The sequence below is a fragment of the Sylvia atricapilla genome, chromosome 1 (assembly GCF_009819655.1).
Source record: "Sylvia atricapilla isolate bSylAtr1 chromosome 1, bSylAtr1.pri, whole genome shotgun sequence".
NCBI lineage: Eukaryota > Metazoa > Chordata > Aves > Passeriformes > Sylviidae > Sylvia > Sylvia atricapilla.
Genome location: NC_089140.1, coordinates 2,539,262 through 2,555,547, shown reverse-complemented (window position 1 = coordinate 2,555,547; position 16,286 = coordinate 2,539,262). Strand labels below are relative to the sequence as shown.

Below are 16,286 nucleotides of genomic sequence, written 5' to 3'. Positions count from 1 at the left end.
TAAAAAAATATGGATATTGATCTAATACCAATATCCAACTATGACGGACAAAGACTCTCTAACAGTTAGAAGTTAGAAAGTGTATGTTTATTACGACGCCGGGCAGTGTGCGGGACAGCTCCCAAATACACACGCGCAATTTACAGATGATCCCAGAGTCTTTTTATGTACAAAAGTGTTGAATACCCAAAACACAAATGCATATTCATGACTCTGGTCCATCCCATTCCCCGCTTCGTATGGTAATTAGCCAAAAAGCAATTAAGCACGCGTAGTTTGTTCTTTGAAATGGGTCGGTGGTCCTTTTTAGGGGGTGGGGTCTCAAAATGATGAAGTAAGATGCGTCTTCCTCGCTTTGCCTTTTTAACCTTTTAGTGTTGGTGACACCAGGATCCTGTTTTCTCAAGACTATCTGATTTATGATCACATTGTGTTCTTGGGGTCTATTGATTAAGTTGACAGGTCTCCTGATTTATCGGTTCCTTAAATCCAGCTTATGTTAAAAAAAGGAAGTTTACCTCAGCAATGTCTAGTTAGTAAAAGGGGAGTCTACGTGCTAAAGTCTTTTATTCTTCAAAATGTAAAGGGAAGTCTACGTCAGCAAGTCCACGCCTAATTCTTTAACTAAAGTCCTTAATTCTTTAAAATTTAATATCTCACCGCGGCCTACCCGAGAGCAGCAGGAGGGTGCAAAAGGCTGTCCCGGTTTCCTGCAGGGCAGCGGCGGTACCGGAGACACGGTACCGGAGACACGGTCCCTGAGGTGTGCAGTACCGGAGACACGGTACCGGAGACACGGTACCGGAGACACGGTTCCTGAGGTGTGCGGTACCGGAGACACGGTACCGGAGACACGGCACCGGAGACACGGTACCGGAGACACGGTACCTGAGGTGTGCAGTACCGGAGACACGGTACCGGAGACACGGTCCCGGAGGCGCGGCCCCGGCTCCCGCTCCGGGCCCCAAGCGGTGCCCATGGCAACGGGAGCGCGCGCGCCTTTCCCCTCAGCGCGGCCGCCATGATGGCTGCCGCCTCACAGACCGCTGCCGTCACCGCCGTGCCCGAAATCCCCGAAATTCCCGAAATCCCCGCAATTCCTGCAATTCCTGGAATTCCCGCAATTCCCACACCGAGCCCGGCCCCTCGGCGCCGCGGGAGCGGGTCGTTCCCTCGCCGCTTCGCGGTGGTGGGAATAGGAAAAGGCGTTGGAGCTTCTCCTTGTCTCCTTCCGTGCGGGAGCGGCCGGGAATCAAGAGCAGCGGCTGGGGAATTCGCTTTTGTTATAAATGGATAGTATAGAGTTGGCTTTTCGCAAATATTAACATGACTGCTATAGGTATAATTAGACTGTATTAGGTTTTATTAATAAGAGTTTAGAAGGAGGATGAATGTATTTTCTGATTATACCAGAGGGTTGACTGTTCCTTTTGTTGTGGGTTTTTTTTTCTTTTTTTTTTTTTTTTGTTGTTTGTTTGTTTGTTTTGTGGGGTTTTTTGGCTTTTTTTGTAGTTGTTGTTGTTTTGTGGATTTTGGGGGGGTTTGGTGGTTTTTTTGGTTGTTTTGGGGTTTTTTGTGTGTGTTTTTGTTTGTTTTGGCTTTGTTTGGTTTTTTTTAGGGGGAGTGTTTTTTTATTAGTTTTTTTTTTTTTTTTTAGATTTTTTTTAATCTCTTCTTTGTAACGTCAAAAGCCCCAAGCCAGAAGTTATGGGAGGAGGGGGTTCACTTTGTGACCCTTCATAAAAAACCCTGTTCACTTTCTGTTTTCTCATCCAAATGAAAAGAACCAGAAAAACCTCCGAAGAAAATTTACACCCGTGTAAGCAGACTGAGTGGAGCCACCCACAAAACAAATCTATTAAATAAGACGATCGGTAACACTTACAACAGATCAAAAGAAGAATGTTTGATTAACATCTATCGAATATTCAACACAGTGCTCCTTAAAGACAGAAGTCCTAAAAGGGTGATGGGGGGCTATGGGCAGACCTTGTGCCAAGCCCCTTCAGCCAAAAGGTTTCACTTATTCTGTCTCCTAATTTGCCTATTTGCTTAATTTATTTATTAAACTTATAATTTTTTTAAAAAAAGAGAGTGGAACTCGTTTTTCACACCTTTCCAGGAGCCCTGCACCCTCCTCAGGTGATTTTTAATTAAAAATCATCCCTCTGCAATGGGATGGGAGTCCCTCCCCAACAAATCCATAGACGAACAATTGTTACCTCCACCGCTCACTTTTATTCGTGTTTAATCTCCCCCTGCTCTGTACAAAAGGTCACAGACAGGTGCAGTTTGTGCCTTGTGGTATCTGTAACATCTGAGACTGTCACCATGGAATGTCAGCTAACAGGAGAATCTGTGCTTTTTTAGAAACTGGCTTTTATTTTCATGATTGCTGTTGCAAGTACAAGGAGTTTGAGGGTAAAATAACTCACAGACAAGGACTTTTAACACCTCAGAGGTGATGGGGGGAGCTTTTCAGATTTAAATGGTTTAAAATTTTCTGTGGGAAACAGTACTGCAGAAACCAGCTATATAGTACACTTTAAAAGCATTAAACTACCAGATTAAGGTTTCGTTTTCACAATATAGATTTTAAATGTTACATTTAGATGTTACTCAGAAGAACACTGTAAATAAAGTTACAAAGTATCATAATCCAAGGGTCCGATATAGCAAAAAATAGGAAGCCTGTGTCTTCGTTAACAATGAATAAATATAACATTTAAATAGCTGCAACATAGTTATCTCATGCCTTAAATAAAAAAAAATAGATGCTTATATATCTCTCTCAATATTTTAGAAGTCATTTAGTACTGCTGGAAGCTTCTAAATTACAAAGGTGGAGGCAGAGGATAGAAAATGACAGCAAGGCATTCCTGGCATTCCCTGACAGAAGCCAGTTCAGCCATTGGGGCAATAATAGCAAAAAAGTCACTAGCTTTAGGACTGAGCTGAAGGGGAAGATAGAGGGATTGCACTCCACAATATCCCCTAAAAACTGGGATGTGGTGGTGTCAATCAGAGAGACCCAGACCCCAATTCCCGCTCCCCCAGGGCACATTCTGAGGCTGCCAGGTTCAGCACAGTGTACCATACACAAAATAGAACAATTCTCTAATGCCATGTTATTATTTGTTTTCCTCTAGAACCCCTCGAGAGGAGGGGTTTGGAGCTGCAGGACACAGGCCACCACCAGGACAGGGATTTCAGACAGCTCCCCACTATTCCTTGGGCTTCACCACGTAATCCCGGAACATGGAATACAGCACGCCTGCAACACAGAAAAAAAGCATCATTAAAGAACTGTGTTAAATAAGATATAATGGGGTTCAAAATATGAACAGTGCTCAGCAAGACAGAATTTCCCTTCCTCCTCAGCTGTGTTTTTTTAATAGCAGTGATGAACACTACAAAATTCTCTGTATACAGAGAAACTGGGTATGAAAAGATACAATTTATGAAAATGCAGACCCTCAGCTAATTCTAGTTGATTTTGTGGCCAAAGTCAAGCTTTTGTGTTGTTCCTGCTGGGAATGCAGTATGGACAGTGTTTCATGGGATGTACATTTACACACAGATGAGACCTGGGATGTACTGGCACAGTGTTCCTGTACATTCAGACACAAGTCCAGTTCTGAAAAAAATATATATCCATCTAAATATATATGTAAAAATATATAATATCGTGGTCTACACATGTTGTAGATTTTCCAGTTATTAGATTCAGAAACAGCAGCATATTTACGAGGGGAAATATTAATGTCAGATTGTTTGGGGTTTTTTGGCCTATAAGGGCAGAGATGCAGAACCTCACATTCCACATCTAGACATAATCAAAACCACTACCCTGAAATTAGATATTCAAGTACATAAAATCAGATTACTCCAGAAAGGCTGATCGAGCACCAATAAGGAGCACAAACATCCTGAAATAAACGTTCTGGATGCTTCCACCCAACCACGCCAGCTGTATTATCCACTGGGAGAGATACAAGAGGTTTGCCACTCTCAAGGACAGCTCCCATTTTCCATACTCACCACACGTCAGGGCTCCCACGGCGAAGCCCTGGGCTGCCACACGCATGTGGATCAGGTGAAGGGACATTTTCATGTCACCTCTGTGCTTCAGCTTGTACAGCCCATAGGCAACCACGGCAGCAAAGCCACCCATCCCTGCAAGGCAAGGAGAGCATGGCTCTGAGGGGAGATCCAGGGCACCAGGAGGAGAGAAGAGACCCACCTAAACAGAACAGCCTGCGAATCACTGAGCTGTTCAGGTTGGAAAAGACTCTGAAGATCATTGAGTCCAACCATTCCCTCACAACTGCCAAGGCCACCACTAATCTGTGTTTCCAGGTGTCACATCTGTACAATTTTTCAATCCTTACACAGATGGTGATTCCACCACTGCCCTGGGCAGGCTTCTCCTTGAAGAAATTTTTCTTAATACCCAGTCTAAACCTCCCCTGGCACAACTTGAGGCCATTCTCTCTCATCCTAAAATAAGCCTGTTTTGATCTAATCAGTCTGGTTTTGTGCAGTGGTAAATCCCAGCCCTGGTTTCACTCTAGTGCCACCTCATTCAATGCACAGGTCAGTGCAGGGAAAAGGAAGAGATTTCCACCAGCATTAAAATGCCAAAGGAGCATCCCAAGGTGTCAGAATTCCCTGGATATTTTTCAGACAGAACTAGGACTCCTCACACCTCCCTTCCTGCATGGACACTCACACCCAAGACTCCCACTCGGCTGATGCTCAGACCAGCCTGCTGCAGTTGCTATTTTGGGCATTGTCACATTTGGCCAGGTGCCACCAGGACAGGACAAGTCACACGTTATTGTCCCCAAGCTGTGAGGAGGGAGGCTCCGCCAGGTCTCTTTCCCAGGGCCAGAATTCATCGACAGTCCTTCAACAGAACAAACAGCCCCAGCTTTGCCAGCTCCAACGCTGATGCTCTCACAGAATACACAGCACAAACATTTCCAATTCCATCTATTTCATTCCATTTTTAGGATAATTTGCACAGTTCATAGGTGAATGCCAAGTTTTAAGTGCTGTGTATATTTTAGTGAGCAGAGCGCGGGCAGTTTGTCTGCCCTGAGCCAGGGCATTATCAGTGCCACTAGGAAGCTGTAAACACTCAACTCATTAAACACCAATTAAGAGTTTTAGGGCCTTCAACTCAGCTCTGACACAGGCCAAAGGTGAGTTCTGCCAATCTGCTTCAGGGAACTCCTGGAGTTCACGGTACAGCCCAGCCAGGTGGAGACAAAGTCCAGTGACCAGGGAAACAGTGACGGAAATCTGCTGGCAAAGGCTGGGAACAGTTCACCCCGAGTGATCCCGCTGCTCTCCATTTAAGGTGGCTGGAAATCAAAACGTGTCTGGTGTCAGACAAAAGCTGATCCCTGCTCTCCTCAGAAGCTTTTTGGGAGTCTCAACAGAGAGGCTGAGGACTTTAACAACTTCCTCAAGCTGGGGTAACATAAAAGTTACCAAAAAAATGTATTTTCAACTAAGTGATGGCAGCAGAGGGTTGAAACATTTACCGAACAGTAATTTAAATCCTTCTAGTTTGTATTTTGATAGCTTTTAAGTCACTTTGTAGTAGTCACATAATTTCCAGGAACTGAGCTCCAGAACAGCTGCACAACACACTCCTTAACCACTTGACAGCGTCACCTTCACATGTTCTCTAGCCTCACCTAAAAAGCCTTTCAGGGTTTCTTGGTTTGGGGTTTTTTCTTATACTTGCAGGTTCTGAATTTTTTATGTATGGTAACAGACCTCATTATTTCCCGCTTTCCTGTAGGACAACTATGGGGAAGTAATTTCTAAATAATTTCCTGTTCACAGAAAAAAGGTAAACAGTGATGGTGTTTCCCACACTGACTGTGCAAACACATTTCTCCATTTCTGAACTCACCAATGGGCACAAACGGCGTCTCCTTAAATTTTTTTATCAGCTTCGAGGTCTGGCTGGTCTCTGTCTCATACTCAGGGAAAACGGATTCCTGGCTGGGTGACATGGTGGCTGTGAAGACAAAGAGCCTCCCTTCAGGTTTTGGAAACCCCAAATAAAGAGAATCTTTAGGAAAAGAAAATCTCTTGCGTATTCCACAAGTCACAAATATCCAGGTAGTGAGATGTAAAAACAGACGCCATGGTCAGATGGTTTAATTCAAGTGAAGTCTTGGGAAGCAGGATTGTTGCTTACAGCAGAGGTAAGAACAAAACCAAAAAAAATAGGAAAGAAACAAAATTTTACCATCTGTTTTTACACCATTACAGATTCTCATGCCCACAGGCAACCACAGAAAGTTTTCATCAGTGCCTGCCTTTCCTTTTAGGAATTCCACACCTCACTGCTCTGCTTGGCTTTCGCAGGCTGGTCCTTTATGGCAGTTCTGACCTCAGCAAAGTTCACTTCTCCCCTCTCGTTCCCTGCCAAGAGCAGCAGCCACAGAAGTCGGGTTGGGAAGCACGAGCTGCTGCACAAGGTCAGCCCTGCCTGGCAGCTCCTCAGTCACTATCAGCCTATCCCACAACAGCATAATTCCAAATTCCTGATGGACAACACAGGGATGGAAAACAGCCAGCACTGGATGTCCTGGAGCAAGTCCTGAAGCCTTCAATAGGTGCAGACTCGTGTGGGGTCACATCAGGAGAAGTCATCCACAGGTGATTTCTCACCTTCCCCAAGGAAAACAAAAAGCAGCAACAGCCCTGAGAAGGGCTCCACTCACAAAACCACCATCACCAAAGTGAGACAGTCCTCCAGAACTTCCCGGCTTTTTGTGCTGGGAATTGCATGGATTACACCAAGACCTCCTCAGTGCTTGGTGTAAGCCTCATTCCATTAATGACAATTTCTGTCAGTGTCACCAGAGAGGGCCCTGCTAGAACAATCTCTACTCTTATTCTTCAGCTTTGCCACCAACGGCAAAACACAGCTCAGGGGCACATGGAAAGGCTCCAGGCTCTTGGAATAAACCAAGAAGAATTTCATTAAGCAGGTGCCAGTAACCGTAGGCAGAAGAGACTTTTCAAAGGTGGCTGTGCTCATTGGTTACGCAGCATTTCGTGCACACCCATGTGAGCAGACTGACTGGTTCCCAAACCATTTCCTCTGCAAGCCAAAGGATTCAGTCTCTCTGTGCCTGCTACAACCGCTCTTATTTGCTAAATGTAAATTATAATTTTAGCCTGACTCATTCAGAGAAGGAAACAAGAGCTCCCTGTCACTCAGCAGAGGAGGAGACAGCCAGAGGTGAGATTTTCACAAGAAAATTATATTAAAAGTGAAACAATTCATCCACCACGAGAAGTTCCTGTGACCTTCAGCTCAGACCAAGATGGGCACAAGGCAGAAGAAAGTGGGTGAAACACACGGCCCGGCTGCCCTGACCTTGCCGACAATGAAGTGGGAGGGAGGTCAGGACACCTGTGTGACCAGTGTCACCCGCTGGGGACACTGAGGCGGCACACCACGGGTGGGAAGGTGACAGGTCCCAGCATCCCTCCCGGCAAGAGGGAAGCCCTGGGTACCCCTAGGCTGCTTTCCGCCTGCCCAGCTCCACGTGGGGATCCTTCCCCACTCCAGCCTCCCCCACCCCACATGGGGACTCTTGCCCAGGCACCTTCACCTAACTCCGGCCTTCTGCCCCACGTCCCCACACCCCACATGGGCCTCTGCTCCACTGCTGCCCCAGTCACTTTCACCCCACATGGGAGCCATTCCTCGTTCCAGCCGCAGGCACCCGCACACCCCTGCAGACATGTGGCCGTGTCCCCGGCCGTGTCCCCGGCCGTGTCCCCGGCCGTGTCCCCGGCCGTGTCCCCGGCCGTGCCGCGGGTCCCGCCCGCCCCAAGCCCGGCTCTCACCGCGCTGATCCGAAACCGGCCGGCGTCTGCCGCGCCTGGCCCCGCCCACGCCTCTTATTGGCCGCTTCCGCCCCGCCCTTCGCCCGGGACCACAACTCCCAGCGTGCCGCGCGCCCGCCCACAGCCAATCCGGAGCGTGGCCGCGGCCAGCGCTTCCATATACGGGGGCGGGGCGGGCGGTGACGTCAGCGCGCGGCGCTCCGCATTGCGGCGGGGAGGCGGTGGCGCGGGGCGGCCGGCAGGGGGCGCTGCACAGCCCTGCCTCAGGCGCGGCCTGTGCGCGGTGCGGGGCCCGGGCGGGATCTGGCGTCGTCTGCAGGGCCGATAAAAGGCTGCTGGCTTCTGCAGCTTGTCTGCCATGGGGTGACAGGACAGGGGAGAACAGTTTTCAGTTTAAGGGGAAGAGCTTTAGATTAGATACTGGGAAAAAATTGTTCCCTGTGAGGGTAGTGAGGCCCCAGCGCAGGTTGCCCAGAGAGGCTGTGGGAATCCACTCCCCTGGATCCCTGGAAGTGCCCAAAGCCAGGTTGAACAGGGCTTGGGGCAACCTGGGATAGTGGAGGGTGTCCTTTCCCATGGCAGGGGTGGGATGTGTGGGGAAATCTCGCTGGGAAAAGCCAGTGTCCATAAAGGAGGCAGAGAAGTCCCTCAGCTTTATTCGGATAGAGGGACACAGGTCACCGGGGCACATCCCCACGGGGTTTTCTCTCTCGAGTTTCGGGGGACACAGCCTCCTTTTATCCCAAACTGTTGTAATTGTACACTACAATGACACAAAGACTCCGACTTCAGAAGGCTGAAAAGGTGACTTATTTTTGGGAAGTGTTTCTCTTTTTATACTCTTTTACACAGACTAATTGGATTGGTGACAGGAAAACAAACTTAATCATATTGGTTAAACCAGAAGGATATCAAGAGAAGTCCCTCCTAGAGAAAAATGTAAGCATTCTTGTTACCAAAACATGTCTTTTGTTTACAGAAAATTCCCTGGGAAAGGAATTTTAGAAGCCAAAACATGTCAGGAGTGAACCAGAGCCGCACCAAACTCCACTCATTGCCCTCTTCCTTCCATCACTGGCTGAGGTACTGGGAAGGTGCAGCCTTCCCCAATCACCTGCCCCATGTTCTCCCTTGAACGTGTTATTTACCCTCAAAGTTTGGAAACTCAGGCTTGTGTGGCCCCATTTGTGTTTCAGGAGTCAGACTGTCTGGGCTCTGTAAAAACTCCCTTAAGCCCCATTTCAAAGCCATTTACAGTCATCCACAGTCATCCCCTCACCCACTGAATTGTTCTAAAGACATTAGCACACATCTTCCCTATTAGATGAGATTGTTTTCAAGGTTCCTTCCAGCCCAAACCCTTCTGAGATGCTGTGAAATTTGGGCTCTTACTTCCATCCTTTGCTGAAGAGCTTCCACTTGATGTCAGAATCATGGAATGCTTTGGGTTGGAAGGGACCTTCAAGTTCATCCCATTCCACCCACTGCCAACACCTTCCACATAACCAAGTTGCTCCAAGCCCCGTCCAACTTGGAACACTTCCAGTAATGGGACAGCCACAGCTTCTCTGGCTTTCCCTCAGTCTGATTTTCTTGCTGCTGAATTATGTCATTGACTGTGTTTTCCCATATTGCAGCTTTCAGGCAGACCTCGTTTTACCCCCACCGTGTGCCAGGATTTTGATGCCCAAAGATAACCTAGAAATTCTCCTGACTTCAAGTGTACTCTGGAAGAGGAAGAAGAATCCACTGAGATCCAAAAGATGCCTAAATCTGAGAACAGATCATCAGAGCACAACAGCAAAGATAAATCCTTCTGTCCCTAAGCCCAGTGCTGCTGTGTGGTGTTTGTACCTCCTCATCTCCGAGCTGAGGGAAGGCAGAGCTGCTGCTCCTGCAGGGTCACTGCCACCGACATGTGGCATTTTGGGCAGCACAAAATAAAGTGGCTCAGAGAAGCACTACATTTCTCTAAGTGTGCTGCCCCATTATCCCTAATCTGGTTACCTTAATTGCCAAAGCCATTAGGGCCCTGCAGTCTGGAAGGAAACGAAAAATCTATGCAATTACCAGCCCCGAAATTGAGTTAAAATCTTGTAATAAATTACAGTGAAGGCCACTTTGTCCAGTGACTCTCAGAGGCACGTTTAATTCTCTGCTTCAGGGCAGAAACTCAATTAAAAACAAAAACTTATTTCATTTTAAATGCTGGCCTAATGAAACCTCTGTCACCTGCAGCTTCCTTGTGTGTGTGTCCAGTGTCTCAGCTCTACGAGTGGCTTCTTGCTCTCTGCTAATGCATGTGTTGCACACACATTATAACAATCTTTGTTTATTATAGGGTATATTTTAAGTGCAGCAGCACCTGATGGTGGCAAACATGGAAATGGGTAAAAATAACACAAATTTCACTCTGTGAATCCACCTGCCACAGGGCAGGTTGGATGTGGAGCTGTGGCCATCACTGCTGCTCTGCTCTCCTGTTTTTACCAGGGTGGCACTGGGATTGGCACAGCCAGGGTGTTCCCATGGCCCTGTTTGTTGGTGAGATGAGGAAATGAGCAGGAATGTAACTACTCACCTAGGCTGATGGCAAAAAACTCCTCCAATGAACCACTTCATCAGAGACACCTTTGGCAGAGGCCATTTCTGCTCCAGCAGGGGATGAGGATCCTGCAGCATCCAGCTGGTACGTGGGTTGTTTAGTTTTCCTGGAGAACATATTTTTTTTTACAACAAGGTCTCAGCCCTGGGAGCTGTTGTAGATGTGCTCAAACACAGGGTGGAGATCATTACAGTGCTGCCAGAGAGGGATGGACACCAGGAAAAACAAAACAAAATCAGGGAAGTTACGCGAAGCTCACATTTCCTGACTGTCCTCTTACACAAGAATTCCTAAAAGCCTGGTTCAAGCCTCTGGCAGGATGGAAACAGGAGAAGCTCCTGTAAGTGCCTTTTCTGCTTCTTGCTTGTAGACAAAGCCACACAACAAACCTGGCAAAGTTCTCTTTTGTTTTTGAAAGGTAGCCAGCTTAGGATTGGGGTGAATTCCTGAAGCTCAGCCCTCGCTTCCACTCTGAGCTACGGGATGGGGATGTGGACGCCAGTGCTGGGATAAGTTGGAGGGAGAAGGATGTTGGCAGAGGGAGAAAAGGCATCTCAATGGGCTGGAAGAGACCTCAAATGCAAATTTTGGGCATGGTTTGTCCTGGTGTGGGCAGAGGGGGTGGGAGAGGGAGAGTGTTTAAGAGTCTCGGGTGTTGCTGTGATCAGCAGGGTGGGCAGCTTTGGTTTCCTCTCAAAGGCCTGCAGTCACAGCTGAGGGTGAATTTCCTCCAAAATATGATATAGAAATTTTTAAAAGTTCATTCCCAGACGAGTCTTTTTATGGCACTTTCCCATGGCACTCCCACTGCTCTGTCTGAAGTTCTCTGCAGCCCTTGGGAAAGAACTGTGAGACGGCATGAAAACATTTCCATCCAGCTCAAACCCATTTTTCTTTTCTTTTCAGCTGCCTGGAACTGCCTGGAATGGGTATTTAAGTAATTCCAGTCATGGGACCACAGCAGGCACGTCACTCCTGACAGCTGCACACCCACTCTGAGCCTGTGGGGTGGAGGGGTTCCCCTTTCCCTGGGTGTTTGTGGGGAGGGAGCCTTCCTTAAAACCTGCAGATCCACCATGGGATATGTCCTCGTTGGGATGCACAGCACAGCCGGGGACCAACAGCTTCATGTTCTCCTTTCTGAGTGGCTGCAGATCTCTGCAGGGAGAAACAGGTCCTCGAGGAGAGACAGGAGCTACACAGCCAGGCCTGTTTGGCATTGCTGGAAAATGAGCCCCAGGGAAAATATATGGGTGGCTTTGGCCATGGCTCAAAAAATGTGTGGTTTAGGGGTGGAGGGGCGTTTACACCATTTTTTGCAGAACTGTTCTTTGTTTTGCTGTCAGAATCTGAAGATTAACCTTGATTAACAGCACCAGCTTTTTTTCCCTGAAAATCAGATCACAAAAGTGGGAGGCTCCCAATCACCCACCATTTCCTGAAATCTGGGCTGCAGCTATCTAAACACTGACTCCCACAGTTCCAGGGAGTGACCACTGCAGGGGTTATCTCCTGACTTTTCTTGTGCAGAATTAATTCCAGCAACCTTCACCCAGCTGAATCTCTCCCTCTCACCATAATTCAGGACTGGACTGTGGTGCCTCCATGTCCTCACCTTGGACGAGTCTTCAAGCAGCCTGGGATAATGGAAAGTTTCTCTGTCCAGGGCAGAAGGGTTGAAACAAGATGATCTTAAAGGTCCCTTCCAACCCAAACCATTTTGGGATCCTATGAATTCTCTATTTTCCACTTATGAATGCCTTTTACCAGAATCCATGTCTCTTGGTGTCCTAGAGTTGGCATGGAGAGGGGTCAGTGTCCTCCCAGGAGCAGAGAGATAGATGTTCAGCATTTCCCCTCTGGGAACAGCTCTGCTGACAAAAAGGTGCTGGTGGCAGGTTCTTTTTTACCAAGAATTGAGATGCTGCTTTCTCAGTAGTGACCCAGATGAATATAAGCAGTTTACAGTGAGCTGTAATGGTAAATTTCCTGTAACTTGGAGCAGAAACTTCACTAAAAGCTTGTGGTGCTGTCAGGAGGAAGTAGTAGTTCATGTCAGAGGAAGCCATGCTCATTCATTTTTAAGTTTTATGTGACTGAGTAAGGAAAGCAGAATTAATTTGGGGGTTTGGGTTTCCTTCGTGGTTTTTGTTTGTTTGGTTGGTTTTGTTTTTGTTTTTGTTTTAATACATACATGTAGACAGCTATCCCCATGCTTAGGCAAAGGCCAAGTTATTCAGGACACAAAATACTCATCAGAGAGTGGCAGAAATTTAAACCCTTGAAATTGCAGTACCTGAAGGGAGCCTACAAGAAAGACAAAGAGGGGCTTTTTACATGGAGTGACAGGAGAAGGGCAAAGGGCTTCAAACTGGAAGATGGTAGGTTTGGATCAAATACTAGGAGGAAGTTCTTTGCCATGGGGCCCTGGAACAGGGTGCCCAGAGAAGCTGTGGCTGCCCCTGGTTACCTGGAAGTGTCCGAGGTCAGGTTGGACTGGGCTTGGGGCAACCTGGGACAGTGGAAGGTGTCCCTGCAAATGGCAGGGGTTGGAACGAGATCATCTTGAAAGTCTCTTCCAACCCGAACCATTCTGTGATGCTATGAACTAAAGAAAACCCCTCTGTGTTGTGATGTTTGCTTCCTGTGTGAATTGGAACAACACTTTGATCCCTTTCCCTTGCTCCTAGGCGGCCACTGGTCAGACACAACCTCAGGAGTGGCAGCAACAACCACAGACCCATGGCAGGGTGCTGCCAATTTGAGTGAGTACCCGTACGAGTACCTGGATGAGGAGGACTATGGGCTCTATGGCCTCTGCACCAAAGAGGAGGTGCTCTCCTTCAGCAGGGTCTTCCTGCCATCATTTTACACCGTGATCTTCTTGGTTGGAATGGCTGGGAATGCCCTCCTGTTTGCTGTCCTCCTCATGTACATCAGGAAGAAGAAGATGACTGAGCTGTATCTGCTGAACCTGGTGGTTTCAGACTTCTTCCTGCTACTGACCCTTCCTTTTTGGGCTCTGTACATTTCTCAGTGGGTCACCTGGGACTTCTTGTGCCCATTCTTAAACACCATGTACACTCTGAACTTCTACAGTGGCATCTTCTTTGTGAGCTGCATGAGCCTGGACATGTATCTGCAGATAGTTTATGCTTGCTCTCCTCACAGCTCCTCGGTGTGGAGGAATTCCATCCTCGTCTTGTTGGTGATGTGGATCCTTTCCATAGCTCTCTCCATTCCTGATGGCCTCTTCACCAGCACGAGGCAAATTAACAACAAAACCATCATGTGCACCCAGGATTATGGCCAGGAACACTTATTTTGGAAAGTTGTCTTTCGGGTGATTCAAAACATCCTGGGATTCCTTTTGCCCTTCTTCTTCATGGCGTTCTGCTACTCCCGCATCGCCTGTGTCCTCAACACCTCACAGATACCTGGCTCCAGGAGAGCTCTCTGCTTAGTCCTTGCTCTGGTGGGGGTCTTCTTTGTGCTGTGGTGTCCTTACAACGTTGTGCTCATCCTCCACTCCCTGCAAGACGTCGGTGTGATCAGGAGCTGTGAAAGCAGTAGGAAACTGGACTATGCCCTGCAGATCACAGAGAGCTTGTCCTTTGTCCACTGCTGTCTCAACCCCTTGCTCTATGCTTTTGTGAAGAAACGGTTCAGGGCATATTTGTGGAAGATCCCTCAGGCCATTTTCAGAGGAGGCCCTTTTTTTCCCATCCAGGACTCCCAGACGAGCCCATCCTGCAGCAGATACGCAGCCGAGATAGAAATGTTGAGCTTCCCAAATACATAATAAATATTTACATTATTTGCATTTACAATATTCACATTATTCACGTTATTTACATTATTCACATTATTTACATTATTTACCTTGTGTATGTGCCCTCTGTGCTGCATTTTACCAGTCCTGCCCATGATGGAGTTGGTGTGAGCCCATGGCACTGCGTAACCAGATAGTTCATCCTAGCAACAACCTTGAGATGAGCATTTTCCTTGCTGGGATTGGAAAAGTATGTCTGGGATCTGTTTCTGTTGCAAGTGGAATTATTATGAAAGGATTGTCCTGAATCTAGTGGAAGAAACTCGGTTCCCATCTGGAGCATATGAAGCAGTAGCAAATAAAGGAACAGATTTCTCAATGTTGTGCCTTAAAAAATGCAAACTGAACCTTGAGAAGAGATTTTCCTCCTCCCTGGCATGGGCTGAGGAATGGATTTCCATGCTCATCCATCAGGCCAGAAACACTGCCAGAGGATGGCTTTGCTTCTCCTGCATCTTACCATCTGCCAGGTGATTTACCCGGGATAATCTCGTTTTCTACAGGAAGGGCTGGACACCTTTAAGCTGAGATGTTCTCTGTAATTATGAGCTGTGCCACACTCAAACCTGCTGAGCAGGGAACTGTAGACCCAATATTTTCTGAGCCTGAGAATTGCTGAGCTCTTCCCAAGGGAAACTTTTCAACAGTTTTCTTTTTCCCAAAACAATCTCGTGTAAACAATATTCCTTTCCCACAACAAGAAGTGTTGTTTGCTATTTCTGTTACTCAGCCAGCGGGAGAGGTGTCAGTCCTATGGACCAATAACTTGTCTTCTTAGCAAAGGATGTTGTAAAAGAGCTGAATGAATTGTAAATAAACCTTCTGATTTCTCCTGCCTTCTGACTGGAGTGAAGCATCTTTATCTCATGTCCTATTGTGACAGGGAACTGTGGCTCTCCAAGGGGCAGAGCCTTGGCTCAAGGTCAGTTCCATCATCAGCTGGTTTGAGACCAGTTTGATCAGAGCAAAGTTCAGACCAGTAACAATTAGTGAGAAAGAGATAAAAGTGGGCTCAGCAGAACAGTGGTGAAGGTATTTGCCTTCCAAGATCAGGTTTGACAAGATAAAAAAGATCCATGGATGCCACCTGTGATATAAATATTGGCTTTGAAACACCACAGAGTGAGAGCATGGCCTGAACAGAAGAGCACAGAGAGCTGATGCTCAATCCTAATTACCCAGTGCAACTGTGAAGTTCAAGGTTCTGAGTTTGCTGACTTTTATTTAAAGATGCTATTCACCACGAATGCTCCTGAACCTTAAATGGTCCCTTTCCATCCTGAAAACCTATTAAGTCTGGAAGTTGCCTAAAGTTGTACAAATAAAATTATTAATTTAGAGAAAAAGCACTCATCATGTTTATTTTATTACTACATAAGGTTACAGGACTGAGAAGGGGGTTGAGTTGATCATGGCTGTTATTTTTCTTCCCAACATTGCTACAGTGGTTTTGGGTTTGTTTTTTTTTTTTTATCCAGAATGGTTACGTTGGGAACTTTCCTGAGAAAAAAAAAACAAAGCCAGAAGAAATATTTATCTGATGCTATGATGTGGCCTTCACTCCACGGGTCAGGTCACTTGAGGGAACATTGAAAGGGACAGCAGCTGGGAAGCTGAAAAGAAGATGAAGATTGTGATCCCAAACAGAGGAAGGCTTTTGGGACTGTGGTAAACTTAAGATGGGGTGCTCTGGGGGAGAACAAAGGTGAGGAAATAGAGGGGAGTTAATGTCACTCTCCATCCTGCATGAGAAAAGTCCAAGTACCAGCAGCTAGGACAGGCTGTGGTGACAGTCTGGGTAGATCAGGATGGCAGCTCCCAGAGGAGCAGTGCCACCTGGGACACAGGGTCCCTGACATTGTCCCCAGACCCCATCTGGAGAGAGGTAGCAGGGAAGTTCAAGAAGCAGAAGGGAAAGTGGGTAAAGCAGAAGTGCTGTGGTCACTATGGGCACTGCTCCCT

General features: G+C 47.2%; 2 protein-coding genes across 2 annotated transcripts; one reads left to right on the top strand and one right to left on the bottom strand.

The window, feature by feature from the left end:
* Positions 1-3,113: 3,113 nt before the first annotated feature.
* On the bottom strand, positions 3,114-7,943 carry HIGD1A (HIG1 hypoxia inducible domain family member 1A). The gene is made up of 4 exons (XM_066313570.1): positions 7,888-7,943; positions 5,930-6,037; positions 4,042-4,176; positions 3,114-3,274 (listed from the first exon to the last, which is right to left on the bottom strand). The coding sequence occupies exons 2-4, from the start codon at positions 6,030-6,032 to the stop codon at positions 3,225-3,227; spliced, it is 288 nt and encodes a 95-aa protein (XP_066169667.1). The 5' UTR covers positions 6,033-6,037; positions 7,888-7,943; the 3' UTR covers positions 3,114-3,224.
* A 5,151-nt stretch (positions 7,944-13,094) lies between these two features.
* Positions 13,095-15,658, top strand: ACKR2 (atypical chemokine receptor 2; the record flags this gene model as incomplete). Its single annotated transcript, XM_066313557.1, has 1 exon — positions 13,095-15,658. A coding segment is annotated over one exon (1,200 nt), but the record flags the coding sequence as incomplete, so codon positions are not given.
* Positions 15,659-16,286: the final 628 nt, after the last annotated feature.

Coding starts and splice junctions, on each gene's coding strand:
- HIGD1A (XM_066313570.1), bottom strand. CDS start 6,032: ATGTCACCCAGCCAGGAATCCGTTTTCCCTGAGTATGAGACAGAGACC. Junction 4,177..5,929: donor GACGCCGTTTGTGCCCATTG/GTGAGTTCAGAA, acceptor CTTGCCTTGCAG/GGATGGGTGGCTTTGCTGCC. Junction 3,275..4,041: donor CGTGGGAGCCCTGACGTGTG/GTGAGTATGGAA, acceptor TCTGTGTTGCAG/GCGTGCTGTATTCCATGTTC.